Below are 19,817 nucleotides of genomic sequence, written 5' to 3' on the forward strand. Positions count from 1 at the left end.
AAAGCATTCTGAGAAAACTAGATGAAAGTGAATATATGGGTAAATTATTACAGAATTTTGAATTGTAGAAATCAAATGAATAACTTGATTGGTTTGTGCTTGCATAATTCAAAAGCTTATCCAATCTACACAGACTAGTTGTAGGCCAGCACACTTGGAGGAATTTACAGGCAAGCTGCTTCATCTTTTGCCATATGAAATAATGAAGTGGCATGTTTGCAGCTGCTTTTATGTACATAGTGAGCCATCTTCCTTCATGAAGCCAATTGTTTTTGCCTCCAGTTAAAGAATGTTATGACTCTGCACCTGGCCAAGAACAGATATTTCTTAGGGGGAACAATGCTACTTAAAGTTTGGAATGAAGTGTAGCAAGGTACCTAAGCTTGCTTTCTTGTGGAACAATTTTCCTGGAGAAATTAAAGTAATCAAGAGTCTAATTATATTACTGGACATGTCAAAATAGCCTGTGTTTTGATAGAATTCTTCCACCATAAACAGAAGGATAAATGAACAAATAAAGAAAAATGGACAAAATGCATTCCTAGCCTAATGAAGAGCAACAAAGAAATAAAGGGAAACGAAAAGAGCTTTCCCCCTTCCAAGCATGTTATTACATATAAAAATAGCTACAGAGCCCATAGGGAAGGAAGAATAGAATAAAAATTTAATTTTTTTTTTATGGACCTCAATACATGCATCTAACTTTGGTAGGAAGCCCTTAGACATTCTTGATGCTACTGGAAAGTATATATGTTTGGGTGAATAGACTGAATGAGATAATCCACTGTCAAAAGTCAATTTTACCAAGAACAAAGAATTGTGTCCTAGAGACAACACTGTGATAAAGCAGTTGATACAAGTAGTATCAATTTTAAACTGCACAATCTAGTTTAATGAGGCAAAGGCACAGCTTCCTCTCTCTCTCCGTGTGTCTGATATCTACACATTTTTCCATCAATGCTTGTAAATGCTGGATATATTATTACAAAGCTCTGAATGACTAGAATCAGTTATGGTAGAAGTTGTTTTATAATAGAGCAGTTAGTATCTATTGTAGATTGTATTATTATTGTAATATTCATTCCAACTCAAGTTTCAAATTTATAAGCATGTAGAAATGTTTCCATTCCACTACTTTAACTATTCAAACTCTGATGCCATAGTAGTATAGCTCTGGACACTGGGTCATTTATTCTATTGGAAATTCACAGTTTCAAACCACTCTTCTTGTAGGTTATCTTGCATTTTAGATCATGCTGAAATTTAGAGACAGCTTGGAGATGGCTTGAAATGAGAAGCCTGAAGACAGGATAGATTGTATTTTCCTGCACGTAAAATTTTTCTAATGAAATTGGAGTTTGTATTAGTTAACATAAAATTTATACAGAACAGATCAAATTCCATGTTATCACTGTAGAAGTAGGAGAAGCAACTGGAAAATGTGTTTTGGATCTTAGTGCAGCAGTTTGAGTGGTGGTCTTTCATCTAAACTCTCAGGCAGCTGAAGCACCCAGAGCTAGAGAAATATGTTTCTTTTTCTCTAGTAAATGATTTCCTTTTTCTTCCCCAGTCTTAGCTATACCTTTCAAGGGAGCACTCAGAGCTCAGATCTTTGCCTCATGCCACTGATATTATTTTCTGTTGTTTTTTTAATTTTCTGTTTTTTTAATCTCGGTATGAAATATAGGTGATGAATCTGAACTAGGAGAAAGACCTCTAGATGTGAAACCACTAGTGTTGTTTTCTCAGAGTACTTTTTGTTCAGGTAGATAATTGTGCTACAAGACAGATCAGATTTCATTCAGCAGTTGGTTATCAATCTGTTCCTTAATAAAATGTTAAACAAATCATTCTCCTCTGTTTCCAGGCATTTTATCAATCTCATTTTTTATCAGATTCTCCATATAATTTCCCTCCAGACTCTTTGAAAGAGCTTTTGTGAAGGATTCATTTTTTCTGTCAAGTTAAAACTTCTCATCTGCACTTTCAAAGTTGAACACAACTCCACCCCTGCTGATATCTTGTCCCTAAACTCTTCTTACACTCCCACCCTTATTACTCTGCTGTGCTCAGATTTCTCTCGTGCCTGTTCATTTGTCAACGTTACTTACTCCTGACCTTGCAGGTATTTTTCCTGGCTTCTTCTGCAAACAGAAGGGCCTCCCACAAAACACCATCAAGCATCCTCCGTGTCCTTTCATGCTAGCCCATGTGGAAGTCTTCCAGAACTTGCTTAGTGTTAGGTTAACAGCTCTTTTAGAGCAGGGATTATCTGTTGGGCATATGTTACCTGCTGTAGACTATCATATATACGCTCACATGGCACTATAATCCCTAAAATGCAAACTTGATGTTTTGGATCCCTGGAGAAACAGTACCTATAAGGTCTCCACTCCACTCCTCTGTTTACTTCAGTTCATTGCCAATAAAGATGATAATCCTACTGATGCTGCCCTTAAGAGGTGCATTAATTAAAACATCTAATTAAAACCTTTCATTTTCTGTAGCAGCAAGGTAAGTTAGCTAATAATTATATTGTGCAACTTTTAAAAGAGATTATCCACATGCAGAGTCTATTACTGTAATATCAAACTATAGTCCATAACACAGTTGTACATTAGAGTTTATGAAACACTGTTCCTGTAGCATGGTTACCTGGGGTCATGTTGAAGGCCTCCTGTCACTTGCCTGTGAAATGTAAATGATGGGCTAGGACTCTTCTACTACCCTGTGTGCCTTAAAATGGTCTGCCAAGCCCCTTCTATTTCCCAAAATTAACTTGACATGCTTGGGAAGGAATAGCACAACCAGGTAGCCTTACAAACCTGACAAAGAGTGCCTTGTGCTTGAAGGTTTGTCAAAAACATCTCCTACTCTTATATTTGGTCCTGTAAAAGGTATTCCCCCTAAAATACCTTGCCTCTTGAAAATTTCCTGGGCCCTCACAGATGCAACATCGCTCCAACACTAAACTTACAATGGCATTGAGGGGTAAACTGCTATTCGGAATGGAGTTGAGAAAGAAAGAGGATGCTAACTTCTGGGATAGGGTGACACAGGACACCCCCTCCCCCCTAAGATACCTCATATTGGGAATTGTGATGGTAAAAGGGATCCTGGGGTAGTGTTTGAAGGACTTAGGCTTTTTCCGCAGAGCAGGGGTAGGCAAAATACGTCCCACAGGCTAGATTCAGCCTACCAGGCCATTCTGTCTGGCCTCTGGAAACCCTAAAGATTTAGAAAATTAATATTTATTTGCACCTGGCTGCCTGTCAAAGATGACAGGAACCAGGGGCAGTAGGACCCAGGGGGAGCCAGTGGCAGACCTAAGCTGCAGTGGTACAGGTGTCTCTTACTGCCTGCTTGGTCCATGGGCTATGTTCAAATCACTGCAACACTTGTTTTAAAAGACTCATATCTTGCAGATATTTAGGCAATATTTGACATCTTTCACATCTGCCTCACTCTTTACTGTCTTTCTTTTGAAAATTTTAACTTCCATCTCCTGTATTTTTCTTGCTGCTTAAAGTTAGTTACCATTTGTTAATACTCAAATCCAGTATATTAATCCGTAAAAATGTGTCAAAAAGTCTAATTTCCAAGATAACCAAGTCCGAAAACAAAACTCAAAACCAAAACAATGGACCCCTCTCTAGGTGGTCTGGACTACCCTGGCAGTCCATAACCCACAACGTGAGCTTCTAATTATCCACAATCCACAGGTGGGCTTTTCAAATCAAACAACTTGTCCAAGTAGTCAGGTATTCCTCTATTTTTCTAAATGGTCAGTCTAATCCAAGACCACTATACCCGGCACTTCCACCAGCGGGCAGTGTGCACACCTTCAGATAGATAAACACATATACAAAACTTACTATACAGATAACACACAACTGGTTAATAACCATAACATAGAACCTTATTCACTCCTGCCTGCAGTCTACATCAAAAATGTTACTCAAATTGCCAATTGCTCAAGTGAGACTTCATAAAGGCGGGTAAGGCAAGATGCTGTGTTTATTGATTACGTAAGTTAGACGTAGAGGTTTGGGCACATCATTCATACAAAGACATATAAATCATCATACACATCATTACACACAGGCATACACAAAACAACCATTTTATCCACACATACACCAGATATAGTTACCAGCAGTAGTTGCTCAGTATCGGCCCAGGGTGGTCAACTCAGGTTTATTGAGTAGATAACGATGATTTGAAGATAGCAGATTTGAAGATAATAGCTGTGCTCTGATGAAATGGCAGTAGAGAAAGTGACTCCCCCAACTTGGCATTTTCAAAATGTTCTTTTATAGGGATTGGAATCCTTTGTTTTAGTACTTTGGAGGTTTTCCATACCCAGCTTCTGTTTTTGCAGATGTTCTTCTTTTGTCTTTAGCTTATCTTAGCCTTGGAGTGTTTTTGCTGCCCACATGGCAGCATTTCTTCTTCTGTTATCTCCTTTGTGCCCTTGAGCTTCAAAGGGATTCTTCAGCCGTTTGTTAGTTAGTTACTGGCTGATAATTTACACATCTGGCACTTTGTTGCTTACGTAAACAGTTAAATCTTCTTCTCCTGTCTCTGTGCCATTCCCTCACCCTTTTCCACACACATACATAAAGGCTATGCAGAGTTCATTCACTTATGTCAAACAGAAGGATACAAAATGGAGTTTTCAAGTTGCTTATAGGACAAGACTAACATGGTAATATTTCACTATTATTACACTCTATGTTAACATCAACTACATTAGTTCAGTTCATGCTACACAAGGAGAGGGACTTCTGGTGGTAAAGGTCAAGATTTAGAGGGTGAAACTTCCAGTCCAAAGATGGCGACTAGGGGGTGGGGCTACCCATGTGGTCCTTGATGGCTTGCCAAAACTTGGTAAGCAGCCCTCCACCTGAAATAATTGCCTGCCTTTGCCATAGAGAGAGCTTTAAACATTATACACCCCACCAGGGGTTGCTCTACTGTTAGACAGCTCTAGTATTTTGTTTCTAGTTGCACACTGAAGCCCTGCAGTACCTATACAAAAATCATGCCTGTTAAGAATTTGAGTCAAGATGGATGGATGTCCCCTCTGCACTGCCAGATTCCTGTCATTTTAAATCTATCTAGTATACTTCTTAGGAACTTACTCTTTCTGCATTTGTTTCTTTCAAGTATTTAGTCTGTAATAGTTTAATTTTACTTACTTGGGTGCATAAGATTTCTTTTATTATTTTCCCCTAGGCAATTACAGGCTTATATGGCATGAATTAAATATCTTTTAAATACCTTGAAGCATTTTCCCTTGTTTTACCTGAGTTGCAAGAAAGTCTGTCTCTCTCTCTCAATTTTGGTTACCAATTTCTCTAGGAAGTTACATAATTAATCCTTTTATATTTATGAAGCACAAAGCTAGCTAGAAAATGCCTTTCATCTTCATCTGGCTCAGTCAACCCTATAGGTAAACAGTGAATATGATTTGAAAATTATCCCTTTAAAGAGAGTTTCTGTTTCAGATAAATTTTAAAATAATTTTTAAAGAGCACGTTAGAATATGGGGTATGGATAATGCATACATTTATTCAATGTAAATGTTCATTTACATTGTTGAATTTCTTAGGTAGAAGGCAGGGAAGATTTACACTTTATAAACTAACCAGAGAGGGAGAGAGAGTCTGTAATATATGAGTATAATTTATGTGTTGGTGTGTATATATGTATATAATTATATATCACAATCTTTCATGAGTTGAAGTTCACGTCACCAGATGCTGTGGTTTCTTATAAGCAGATTCTGTCACTCCAAATCAAATTGAGTCATGCTTAACTTTGTGACAAGTCCCACTGAAATTACTGAAATGACTTTCACAGTTAGGTATTGTTTAATGTAATCAAGATGGCAAAAATCCAACCATAGAATCATATCCAAAGCCCATTCAAGTCAGTCGGTTTCCATTGACTGTGAGCTTTGGGTCAGGCACCAAATGTTTTGACATGCAAGAGTTGTACATATGAATGATGAATGGAGGACTTTTAAATTAAAAGCTTGCATACTATTTTCAGAAGTTTGCTTATTATGGTACTAGCCTTAGTATTTTTCTGAGAAAAATAATTTTTCATCTTATGTAAATCGTATTTTATTTTGCATAGTTATTTTGTGAATTTTCATGACTAGTTTATTTTTGGAAAAAATATATTTCTCAGTTAATCTTACCTGAATATATTTCATTGTTATATGGCATAGGAGAAGAAATAAGTAAGAAAAGGCACAGAACAGCCCAGTGTATGCTATTCCTTAAGTAGCTATCTATGTTCGTTCTGCGCTCTCCTCACTTTCCCTGCTGCAGCAAGGAAAAGCACTTCTCCGCTGGGGCTGGCTGTGTGGGGAAAACCCCACTGATCCTGTTGTCCCAGAGCTGCACTATGGGTTTGGGGAAGCAGGGAGATAATGTTGGCCCTTGTCCTGTGCTGCAGAGGGCAAGACAAGGGGTGATGTGTTCACCCAGCAAAGCAGATCAGCTGTGCCATGATACATAGCCGCACAGCTGATCCATTACATTTGGCAACATGTATTTGTAGCCTAAAGTAGTTGTGTTGGCCCATTCTGGGACTTAGTGCACCTGGTATGAGGCTGAATGTACTTGATGGCAGCACTCCTTGGCAGAGCATGAGGTAATGTGGACAAGGCCCAAGTAGCAGCATGGTTAAGTGGAAGATACTTGCATGTATGTGGATCTATCCCCAACTCTGTCAAAAGCGGACCTTATAATACTTCTCTAGTTTTTAGTTAACTCACCTTTAAATGAAGGAGAACCATAGGGGTTCTACCTTTTGAAATAAAAGTATGAGCCTTTTGCCATCAATATGGGTTTAAGTGTAGGTCTGAAGACAGTCCAGGGAAGGACTTATTATCTAGCTATCACAACAATACATTTTTGAAGGGTATTTCAGGGGGAGCATCTTTTCTTTTCCATAAACCTTCATAATAGTTTGGAAGCAATTCATAGGACTTGCTGTAGGTTGGGAGTATTCTCTGTACAAATGGGATTTTTGAAAGACTAAGACTATTAATGGAGCACGTAGGAATGACTATTTTGTAGAATTATAACCCAGCCAAATTTTCACAGAATTTTCTTGGGGTTAAATAAAAGGTAAAGGCTACAGTTCCCCCTACCCCTTGAGGAAAAAAAGTCTAAGAAACTAAAATACTGAATTTCAGTCTTGGGGGAAGAGAGAAGGGTTTGTTCAGTCAAATGTCTGGGTCGGGGGGTTGTTGTTCAGACTTCCAAAAAAACCCCCAAAACGTCAACCTGAAGCAAAGAGGTAGCATGGTAAATTTTATACTAAATGGTCTGTCACAGTATACCAGATTTGTCATAGTAAAATTACTGAAAACAGGGTTGGGGAAGAAAGGGGAAGTCGTAATGGGATGTGGCAGTTAATCCTTGTGTTCCTACCACCCTTCTTCCTATAATACATGAGCAAGCACTTTAAGTAAACTCTCTGCAGTTTACTTGTATATCAAAAAGATACAGTAAGATTGTACATTGTTTAGAACTTTCTGTAAGGATTTGGTTCCTTATCCAATCCCTTTATTTGTCTCTAAAGGATTGTCTTTCACAAAAGTCATTTCAAAAGCTGTGAGCTGTTGAAATACAGAAACAACCTGGATTGTGGCAATGTTAAGTTTCATGACACTCAGCTTCCAGAACCAGGTGTTTAAAGCCTGTCAAGCTAATATGGGAGCACAGATTTGAAGTGACTGTTCAGCAAAATAGTTCTTCTGTTGCAATCATTTTAAATTAACAATATGCAAATCAGAATGAACTGAATTCATTTGGAGGCACTAACTTTAATTAAAAAAAAAAAATGTATCAGTGAAATGATGTGAAGAATAATAATAACAAAAAAACCCATGCGAGTTCCTTTAACAACAAATTGAGCAAACAAACTGGGAATTTAGTCAAGAGACTGGAAGCTTTAATAAGCATGTTCACTGTGTGACTAATGCTGAATGAAAAGATGAGACCCTCACAGGGATTTCCACAGAAATCAGTTTGTAGCACAGCTATATCCAGCACTGTGACTCATTGATTTTTGAACCTCCACTGCAGGGAATCACTTAGGGTGAAACAGTGAGGAAAGTTTCTCTCTTGTCCATAGCTCCTTTGTACAGAGTTCCACAAATATGGCTGTTTCATGCGAAGCTTTGTTGATGCTGCATCTATATCCAGGGTCAAGAACCAAGCTAGAAGTTTATATTCTGTGAAATCCTAGATGGGAAAATAAGAAATCCTCCAGATACTGAAATAGTCTGTTTCTTTCTTTTTATAATCTTTTATAATCTATGCCAGCCAGTTATAGGTCAACACACTTGTAGATGTTTATAAGCAACCTGCCTTCTCTGTTAACACTTGAAATGGTGAAGTTGCATGTGTCCAGCTGGCTTTAGAACACAGTGAACCATTTTCCTTCATGCAATTAAGGACTTCTTGTCTCCAGTCAAGCAAGTACAATAACTTTCTGTACTTGGCCAAGCACACCTGCAGCTTCTGCAGAATGCTTCAACCTGCTTCCCTGTGGGTCTGGCTTACTGTGATCACATTCCCCCCTGTGCCTGCATCAACAATTTAACATATAAAATCTGGTATAAAGTGTCTTGAGGAGCTTGAGGTAAAAAGTGCTTTCTCAAAGGGATATAGTGTGGAACACTGGATGCGGACAGAAGTGACAATTTTTACTCATTTTGGCCACAAAAAGCAGTTTATAGCTGCGAACAAACACAAGTGCACTGCTACAGATGGCTTCAAAAATTGTCGGTTGGGTGAAAATGTGAACTCTTGTGGCTAGGGACAGAAGTTACACATAAACAGGTTTAAGTGATCAGAAACTGGTTTAAACCTGTAAGAGAACATAAGTTCAGTGTGCATAAACCAGTTTCAAAATGGCTGAAACTGGTTTGAGATAAACCTGATTGAATGTAGTAATCAGATGTAACTGACTGAGCTCAAACCAGTTTATGCAACTTCTGTCCCAGACCCCTCCCTGGTTTAAGGGAAACCAGATTTGCCCAGTATCCCAGCATGCTCACTGGGCTCTCTGCTCCAGCGGAGTAGGGCTGGGCCCACCCTTCTGCTCCATAGCTGGAATAGAGACAGGCAGGGTTGGGGGCCTGGCCAGATACTGGCCCCCAGAAGGGGACAGGGAAGAGGCTTATTTTCCCCCCCCTCCCCCCACCATGGACCTGCATTTCTCTGCTGGCTGCTCCCGTGGTGGGAGGTGTGACCAGCCCTGGCAGCAGCCTTGAGTGACCTGGCCAGGGATGGGGTTTAATTCCTCTCTCTCTGTCCCACTGGCATGGATGTGAGCTGGGGTTTGCTGGGTGTACCCCCCTTGCTGACTGCTGCTGTGGCAGGGCTGGGGCATAGCCAAATGCTGGCTGGCATGGCCCCGGGGGCAGGGATGGGGATTATTCCACCCTCTATCCCTACTACCTCTGGAGAACCTCAGCTGTGGTCTGCCAGCCCTGGCTGCCACCACTGCCACTTGCTGCTTGAATGGAACAAGCAGCAGGATAACCCCCCTCCTGTCCCCTCTGCCAGATGCCAGAAGGATGGGGAGGGGGGAATAACACACCTCCCTGCCCCCTCACCTAAGGGCCCTGCTAGCTGGCCTCTGGTCAGGCCCCTGACCCTGCCCACCGGAGTGGTGAGGGGGCCAGGGCCCTGTCAAGTGTCCGGGGAGTGTGAGCCTCTTCCTGGTAGTGGGGCCACAAACAGGGGGTCAGAGCTGTCATGGATTGCATGGGGTGAGTGGCAGAACCAGGACTGGAAGGAAGCCATAGCCCACCAAAGCCCACCAGTGCTGTGACTGCCACTTACCCCATGCAGTCTGCAGTAGCTTGCACTCCAGGATACCATGACAGGGGCTGCTGCTGCCATCATGGCCACCCCTCCCCCCTGCTCCGGGGCAGGGGCAGGGGCAGGGGCAGGACCAGAGGCCAGCTAGCATGACCCTCTTCTGCAGGGGACAAGGAAAGGGGTTATTCCCTGCTCTGAGGTGAAGTGGGGGAGGCTCCAATTCACCCACTCCACCCTCCAGCACTGGTTGGGGAGCCCCTAGAATGAGCTATGATTTTGGATATGTCATGGGAACCTTCTGTTTCATAGTAACCAGAAGGATGAAATGAATCAAGTGAAAATGGACATAAAGCCCACATATGCAGGGAAGAGAGACTAGAACTTACAAAATTCTTTAAGGACCTCACTGTATGCATCTAACTAAAGTAGGATGTCATTCTGGGTGCTATGGAAGTTGCATCTTTGCATGGAAAAACAGAACAGTAAATTCCCTTGTCAAGTTTAAAACTTCCCAAGAACAATGGATTGCATCTTGGGGACAATGCTAGTGCAAATCAATTGACAGACAACAAATGGTGTTTAAGTGCAACCTGTACAATCCAGCTTAATGATGTGAAGGTGTAGTCTCTTCTTCATATTTGATATCCTAACATAGTTTTCCCTTAGGATAATAAACACCATGTCTATGCACAGAGCCAGATATTATACAAAATTTACTAAGAATCTAGCCAATTATCAGGTCTCTTTCATTTGGAAAAAAGAAGTGCCAAGCAGTTCAAGCTTGTTTGTTTATGGCTGTCTCAGAATCAGTCTATGAAATGTTTCAGTTGAATTTACAAAGGTATGTCCAGCTGTTCAAGCGTGCAGCTGCTTGTTTTCAGGGAATTACTAGATGAAATTAAATAAAACAGTCAGATCATATGTGAACAGCAATGCATATTTTATGGTGTTTTTTAAGCCACTGCCAGTGTGATTCCAATGAATCATTCTTTTTCACTTGCAACTTTTTGTTAGCTTGTGGCTGGTTGTGATGTGTTATACTTACGGTTAATTTTAAAAGAGGAATGACAGGGTATTTGTCTTAGAATGAACTACTGGGTTCAGCAGATTTCCTGTGCTTGAACAAAGGACTTACTTATGGTTGTTTTCACCCTTGCAAAGCTTTATTTAAGGATACTCGCAGAGGCAGGCGATAGAACAGAGCAGAGAGGACAGTCACGTCACATCAGTCTTAGCCATCAGACACTACCCCACATGGTTCCCCTGGCCCTAAGTGTCCCAATCCCGGGGATGCGATAGCCTGTGCTGGGGTCCGCGCAAGTCAGGACTCTTGCCAGAGCTGAAGAACCCCCCCTTAACTTAAAAATATACAGCTTATATAGTCTGAAGTAAACAATGTTATATCAAGCTAGGAAAATGGGGATGAGTCGTGATCCAATGCACCTGGTGTTTACCATGTCCCACTGTATAACAGCATTCTACCATCTAGGTTCATGGCTCAGTCACACTAACAGAGCAAGAGGCTACATGCCGCTACACCCACCGACTATGGAATCAGCATGCAAAACTCTTGCTATTAACAAAGCTCTTACTATTACAGTCCACCCTTCAATTGTGAGACAGACCACCAAGAATTTCAGGTCTAACTTGCAATCGTCCTAAGCAGTTTGTATACGCTGGATGTTATACAGATGGGTGAGGGACCGAATGCACAGACACAAAAAACATGTCCATAATAACAAGCATACAGCTACAATACAAATTGGTGGGGGGGGCATATACAATTGCCAGAAATATGGTTCCGAGTTGCACCTACCCATCCCCCATGGTATTGGTAGGTAGCCGCGGAGTCTGTGTCTCTATAGAGATACAAGCAAGATAAATGCACAAAACAGTACATGACAAAGTTAAAGTGATGCATAGCAAAAATGAGTTTCTTCCAAAGAGGCTCTGCTGTATAGTGTGTACCAATCCGATTAATGTCGTCAGCAGGGAGAAGGTGGCTACTAGCCAAGCAGTCTACCCAACAGTGTCTTCAACGTCCCAATGGGCTGTCATCTGGGTTGAATGCTAAGGGTTATAATCCCCTTGCTTTCAATTGGTCCCTGGGTCTCAAATGGTAGCAATTTCCACCCCTAGGTGCTACCCAATCAGTCAGCGGGTATAGGATCCTTCCCAGGTTGGGTTACCCACACCCGGTTGTGGGGGCTAGGGGTTAAGGTGTCCCGACCTGCCTTTCACTGCAACTGGCCTGGCATTTCCTGGGGTCTCCCGCATCACTGAGAACCTCACCAGGCCACCCACTCCTGGCAGCATGCAGTTTTAGGTCACACTCAGGACCATTCCCTACTCGACCCCCATACATCCAATTTTGCATTGCTTCTTCCTGCAAAATCCCCAGTCTCTCCTCCATGGTCCACAAAGACCGTGGCTCTGGGTCATCATGATCTCTTCTCTGGCCACTTGTCCATTCAGCATTCTATAAACCAATCTAATAGCAGAGCATGGATGCCCGCTGGGGTGCGTGCAGTATGCATTGTAGCATTGTATAAAGTGTCTCTTGTTAGATTTCCTAACGCCTTCAATTCAGCTATGGTGACATTTACATGTGCACCACTTTCATCAAGTATCCTTAAAATCCATGTTTTCAGTCCCTCTTTCGGCCCTTGTTGAAATTTCTCTGCTAAGGTACCTGATTCCACTGTTGTGTACCCCCTGATCTCCTGGGATCTACTGACTCCTGCAGGTCCCTGGGTGGTACGATAGTAAAGGACTGGTCATGCAAATGCACGTTGGCACTCGCCATCATCCAAACTCTCAGCATGTTTGACCTCATCACTTCATATATGCCCATCCTACTTTTCCAGATCTATCCACCAACCTGTGATCCTCCTAGCATCCCATGAAAGTATCCCTGTCATCGCCGGAGCTTCTTCCAGTTTAGACAGCTGGGAGGCCAGCTCTAGCAGGGAGGAGGAACAGTTTGGGGAGGCAGAATCAAGTTGTTTAAAACATAACTCGTGCAATACTGCTTCATTCAAATTCAGACGTGTCTGCCAATGGACAGCTTGATCGAGCTGTTCCTGTAGACAGGCATTTTGTGTGCTCAGACATTCAAGCATGGTAAGGAGCACCCAAAGGATGGTGCATCTAGCACCACTCTCCCCCTCAGACTTAAGCTCCTTCTCAACCCGCTGTTGCACCTCGGTGGGAGTTACAAGGCACTCCTCCTTACTCCAGTAAACAGATGGACTCAGTTTACAGAGTGCCTTTGCTACCCCATACCACAACCCGGTATCGGGCCAACCTGGCATCCTTCTTTCTGATTCCTCTCCCTCCCCCTTTTGCAGCCTCTTAAATAGGTCCATGCCAAATGTCAGGGGAACCCCACTCCTGGCACCAATTGTCTTAGAATGAACTACTGGGTTCAGCAGATTCCCCACGCTTGAACAAAGGACGTACTCATGGTTGTTTTCATCCTTGCAAAGCTTTATTTAAGGATACTCGCAGAGGCAGGCAATAGAACAGAGCAGAGAGGATGGTCACCTCACATTGGCCTTAGGTGGCAGCTGCCACCCTGCATGGTTCCCCTGGCCCCGGAGTGTCCCAATCCCAGGGATGCGATAGCCTGCGTCGGGGCTCCGCACAAGTCAGGACTCTTGCCAGAGCTGAAGAACCCCCCATAACTTAAGAATATATAGCTTATATAGTCCGAAGTAAACAAATTTATCTCAAGCTAGGAAAATGGGTATGAGTTGTGATCCAATGCACCTGGTGTTTACCACATTCCACTGTATCACAACATTCTACTATCTAGGTACATGGCTCGGTCACACTCACAGAGCAAGAGGCTATGTGCCGCTTCACTGGCCTCCTATGGAATCAGCATGCAAACCTTTTGCTATTAACAAAACTCTTACTATTACAGTATTCCACAGTCTGATTGTGTTATTAATTTTGTGTTTTCTTGATTATGACAGCTGGAAATGATGAAGATGAAGGCCAAGAAGCTGTGAGGAAAATAAAAGAAGAAACTTTGAATGAAAAAGGTACTATACTGTGTGCATTTGTAAAGCACCTACTGATTATATGGCATAGCAGTTTTCTTCCTGAATTAGAGATGAATTATTTTTCATAGTACTTATGTGCGAACAAAATGAGGGTGTGTTGGTCATATTTCTGGGAGGTGTGAAGTTTTGGGAAATGAATTCCTTCTTCACTATGTCTAAGTGTCTTTTAAGAGAAATCCAAGATATTTTTATGAAAAGGTTTACATTTATCCTTACCTTGGTCATTGAAATGCTGCTGGTTGTAGGTTTTGCTGGGTCCCATGCTAGCTGCAGAAGGTCACGTTCTTTGTTTGTATGCATGTGTGTAGTGTTTATATGTGGGCCAAGGATTAGGGCACTAGTCATTCTGAATTCAGGGAAGGAAGATGACAATTAATTGTGTTTTTCACTGCAGGGCTTTAAAATTCATCCTTCCCAGAAAGAAGAGCCCAATGAAAAAGGGTGGGTGCAAATAGAGAAGAGATTCTAAACATATGGGGTCCTGTAGAAGACTCCAGGTGGCACAGGACTAGAGCTCAAATATATTAGAAAGGTATTAACCCTCCCCCTGCCAAAAAAAAAAAATCTTTCAAGAGAAATAAACAAAACTGCCAGGAGTGAAAAGGAGCAGCTTTTTCTCTAGAATATATGGTTTAGGGTCTGAGACTGGGAGAGTGTTGGTACCTTTGATCTGAAAAACTGTGTTTTTACCACACTTAGATATGTCTGAAAAACGTTTCTATTATGTCTTGAACTGCTAAATATAGAAGCTTGGACCTTAATAAATTCATCCTGTGTAAAGTGCATAATTTGTATCCATCAGAATCCTTGCAATTGCACCTATAGAAGCATTTTTTAAAGTCTGGTAGAAGAATGAAGACATTTTAGGAATCTGGTAGCATTGGCTCATTACACTTCTGGTTTTGGGTTGGTTTTTTTAGGGTGTTTTTTGGGGTGTTTTTTAATATTTTTTTTTAACATTGCAATTTTCCAGTTTGTAAACCTTCATGCACTGGGAGCAAAGTTCTTCTGATCATGAAGGTAGGGTTACCATATTTCCAGTTTCAAAAGAGGACACCTGTCAGGCTGGTGGTGGGGTGGGGGGGGAGGATTAATATGATTGTGGTGTGGGGCACTGGTATGTCCATGCCCTGCCCCTAGCCCTCACTCCCAAGTCACAGGTCCCCCCAGCCCTGGTGCTGCCCCTCATTCCTGACCCACGGTACCCTGCCCCCCCAACCGTGCTGATTCCCTTCACTCCCAACCCACAGCCCTCTGTCACTGCTTGTTCCCTGTGCTCCCAACCCACAGTCACCGCCCCCCCCCACCCCTTGTGCTCCTTACTCCTGAGCCACAGCCCCACCAGGCCTGCTGGTGCCCCTCACTCCTGACCCTCATCCCCCTTCTCTTCCCCAGCCCTGGAGCATCTCCAAGCTGCCTTGCTCCTGCAAGTAAGGGCACCAGCTCCAGTACTGCAGACTGGTCCATGCAGCTCCCTGCTGCCCCCCAAAGGGCCCCTCTGCCACCTTTCCCTGCTGGAGTGGTAGGTGCTTCCTCCACCTCTCCGACTGTGCTGCAGCCCTGAAGCCTGAACAGGTTCCCCCAGAACCAGCAAACACGTACCCTCCTCACACACCCATCCCCTCCACAACCCCCCACGTATCCCTTCCCCAAGCCCTGGCCCTCCAACTCCCCCTTCCCCATAGACTTACCTGCATGCAGCTGCTGGGGCTGCTCCTATCACCCTTCCTGGCTGCATGCTGGCCATGTGCATGAGTGCAAGCATGTGCATGTGATGCCCTCCAATTGTCTTCCTTCTGCTCCCCCTACCCCCAAGCAACTCTTTTCTAGGGCAAGCCAGGAAGTCCCAGGGAAAACTTTGTTGCTAAGCAGAGCAAAATCCCCAACATTTGTGTAAAAAAAACACCTGAACGGAGATGGGAGGACCCAAAAAGTGGGCACATCTGGTAAATCCAGATGTATGGTAACTGTAATGAAGAAAATCCTAAAGCAGTCGAACAGAAAGTAATGTTCAGGCAAACGAAGACTGGATTTTTTACATCTGGAAATAATATCTAACAGCTTCACCAAGGAGCTTCCAGGATTACTTCTGTGATGTGATTTTTGGAGCATCCAAATGAGTGATCAAGTAGGAAAGCCAGAGAGGATTCTGGCTTTATTTTTGAGAAAAGGCATATTGCAAACTCTTCCTTGTGCAATTTGTGTTTGTGATTTTGTTGTGGAAGTTGTTGTATCCATTATTTTTATGTCCTGAAACCACTGAGTGGTGTTCCTGGTGTTTTCAAAGTGGTTTGTGATGACTCACTGAGTGTACTTCACTGTATAATTTCTTGGAAAAAGTGGTGCGTGCAGTATGATTGAACTCCGCCCTCTTTAGGATCTTTGTGATGTCTGCTAAAATCTGGTTCTATTTAGTGCCTGTTTAATAATTGTTGTTGTGCTGTTTGAAATAATTAAAATAATTTTTAGCACAACAATGACTAAAATTTGATTTTTATGATTTCTCTTAATATTTACCCATAGATTTGGATTCATATACAATAGTTAAAAGCATCATAAATTAAAATTTAAGAATAATAAAACGGCTAGGGCAATTATCATTTTTTCTAAACCTTTTACTACAACTTTCATTTGTGAGAGAGAGACCAAAATCACTTTGACTGAATTTTATGGGAAATTTGTACCAATTTGAATACATATTTATCCCATGTATGCGATTGTAGAAATTCCTGGCATTCTAATCAAAAGTTTCTTCATAAATGAAACTCTGATTTTGACTGATAAACCCTTCAACCTACATTTGGTAGAATACTTTGACACAGTAAGCTGAGACTGTATCTAAAGATGATATATCTGTCTGACTTTTATACATAGAAAGTTTGGCCTGTATTTCAGCTCTAATGATTTAAGAGACCTCAGTAATTTTAGATCCTGGTTGGTTTGGAATATGGAAACTTATGTATTTAATTCTGAAAATGTGATATTGAGGAGTCCTTTTATTTATAGCTACTGTATGTTGTACAAATAAACCTGGAATAGTGATTCCCATTTTTTTTCTATGCTGGGCAAACTTTAAGTCCAAGACCAGCCATTATAATTGAATTTCTGTGGGGTTTGTGACATCTAGTGTGGGGATTGTGACCTGAAACAGAACCTTTAGCCCTAGTGTAGAATCCATCTTTGTTACAATAATCACTCTGTATTGATGAGACTTCCATGTGAATGGTTAGAAGTATGAGGTCTTCCTAACCTTCCAAACAGGGCCATTGAAACAAAAGCATTGAGGGAGGTGAGGGAGAATAACATTTGCGATGGATAATAAACAGAAAGGGAAAAATTGTGGCCCCATGGAGGTGAATAGCAGAGCTTTCACTGATTACAGCTGGGTCAGGATTTCATTGGAAGTATGTGAAGTAAATAGGTTTCTTTTTGGTTTGTTTGCTCGTGTGTGTGTGTGTGTGTGTGTGTGTGTGTGTGTGTGTGTGTGTGTAAAAACCCTGTTCTGTTCCATCCCCCCACTTAGAAATATCAAAAATATCAAGCCTAGTCTTCCCTAAATTGTCTGAAAGATGTCGGGGTAGTCTGGTGGAAGCTTTGTAAAAGCCAGGATTACTGGCTGAAACCTGGGTGGGGGGAAGTATTACCTCTGGATTGATGGTGTATTTTAAGACACATTAATCAATATGCTTTGTGCTACTCTGACAGCCGACACATGCTCAGCATCTGAGTCATTGGAGTGGTCTGTCTGTTGATTTAGAGTGATCATACTTCCTGGGGTTTACATTCAGATTATATTGCCTAATAAGGGGTGGAAATTATTCTTAAAAAAAAATTCAATATCCCACAATCAACCACAATCAGTAAGGTTCTACTTTGAGTGCTATAGAAATGCATAAAGAGAAATGCTCCAAGAACTTATTATGTAAGAAGTTAAAGAAAGCCTAGAATCTTCAGCAACTGATCTTTTAGGAACATAAGCTTGTTGGAAAGAAGTCCCCATCTGTGTTGATGTGACAGTTGCTGTGTCAACCAACATACTAGAAACTGTACTTGGGTCCAGAGCTAAAAGTACAGTTCTCTCTATGGCTTGGACTGAGGAGCTAAGACTCTCTGCATGAGGTTGCAGGAGACTCATTGCTTATAGACGAGGTACAAGAGAGGGCTATGTCACACAGTCATTAGTGGGCTTCATTGGTAATTGAATTCATTGAATTTTTCAAACTTTTGGATGAATTTGAATAGATCACATGATGTCTGTGGAGTTACTCCATAGTTTGAGAGTAGAATCTGACCCAGCCACTTTGCTATTTGTCACATGTGAACCTGGCCTACTGTTTCTTTGCTATTACTTTGAAATAGTATATAAATATTATGAGCTGGAGAAGGCTGCATGTCAACAGTCAAAAACTGTAATTTAAGGCATTTATCTACTGCATCATTATAGTATTGGTTATCTTGATAATCTTCTGCATAATTAACTTTCAAGCATTCTAGGAATGGGACTAGGAACTGGGACTAGGAAACAGGGAGCTTCTTAATGTTTGGCATGAATGCTATTTATTTACTCACCTGAATGTCACATCCCAAAAGAAAAGGAAAATGTTTTTTCTTATTAGTAGGAAATCTTGAGGGATATCCCTTTGAGCCAGTGGAGGAGGCTGTTGTGGCGAGGCAGAAGGGAAGTATGTTGAATAGGTGACTGGTATTTGTCAAAGTACTTCACAGTTATGGAATTACTCATCATTAAAATTGGAAATGCTTACTCCTGATAAAATTACCTTTCTATTAATATATGGACAATTCTGTAAGTGTAAGGAAGGAATGAAGAATGTTCTCCCCTCCCTTGCATTCCTTGTATACAGCTAATAGGAATCTCTACACATAGCAGAGCACATATCCTACCACCTGACAGTGTCAGCCATCCCATACAAATTGTAGGAGGAGCCAGGTTAGATGCTTGCATGTAGTTCTCACCATCTGAAGGATAGATGAAGGTACAGTCCTTCTCTGGTGTGGCTGAGACCCATTAGCTGATGGATGGTTATTACTAATATAAGAAATCCTTCACCTGTGATAGAGCAAGTCTTTATTTTCTCTTTCTGCCACAGCTTCAGAGAAACCTGAGGAAGAATGTCTTGCATTTGATAGCTTGTCTAACTTTATCTCAAATACATAGTTGGTCAAATAAAAGAGATGACCTTAACAAATACTTTCTGCTTCCATAATCACTGGACCAGCACAGGTACACCACTCATACACTACATTTTCAAATGAAAATCCAGTCAGTTCTATGTGTCTTATATTCCATGTGTTAGGATCATGTTTTAATCTGAATTAGTTGTCACAATAAATGTTGGGTGAGTGTGAGGAGTTGTTCTAGTACAAACCATCATGGAATGCTTGAGGACTCTTGTTCCTGGAGGGCCAATTCCTGGAGCCATGCAATTTTGCTCTTAATGTGTCTTGCTTACTGTGCTTACCCCTCAACTTTCCTGCCATGCCTTGATCTTGTACATTTAAAGGTAGGGTCATTGGTCATATATAGTGGCCCTTGTGAGCTGCACATACCGTAGTTGTTTTGGGGCTCCTCCAACCCTTCTCCTTTCCACATGCCAACTGTATTTCCAGCTGGGTGCCACATCCGGTCACCCAATATGTGGGTCCCAGGTAGTCAGCATAATGTGTGAGTGCCTTAGCTACCAGGTTCACCAAGGATTCATTAAGTCTTTCAGGTAATGGATAAATTAATTTTCCAAATAAAATAAAATTTTTACATGATTCTGCATCAGTTCATGGGCTACTAGTCCACTCAGCCTCACCACGTCAGTTCATTAATTCCATCCACTCGTAAGTAAATCAAGCCTTCTATAAGTAAATAGTTCAAGTGCCTCTA

The 19,817-nt window shown here is 41.7% G+C and overlaps 1 protein-coding gene across 1 annotated transcript in view; it reads left to right on the plus strand.

Annotated features, from left to right (window-relative positions):
• DHRSX (dehydrogenase/reductase X-linked) overlaps nt 1–19,817 on the plus strand; it is a 254,487-nt gene that overhangs the window by 59,707 nt on the left and 174,963 nt on the right. Inside the window, exon 3 of the mRNA XM_090064262.1 lies at nt 13,835–13,903. Coding sequence (XP_089920388.1) covers nt 13,835–13,903 — 69 coding nt within the window. The remainder of the gene's footprint in view (nt 1–13,834; nt 13,904–19,817) is intronic.

This window comes from Crocodylus siamensis, chromosome 1 (genome assembly GCF_052110815.1).
Source record: "Crocodylus siamensis isolate JL-2025a chromosome 1, ASM5211081v1, whole genome shotgun sequence".
NCBI lineage: Eukaryota > Metazoa > Chordata > Crocodylia > Crocodylidae > Crocodylus > Crocodylus siamensis.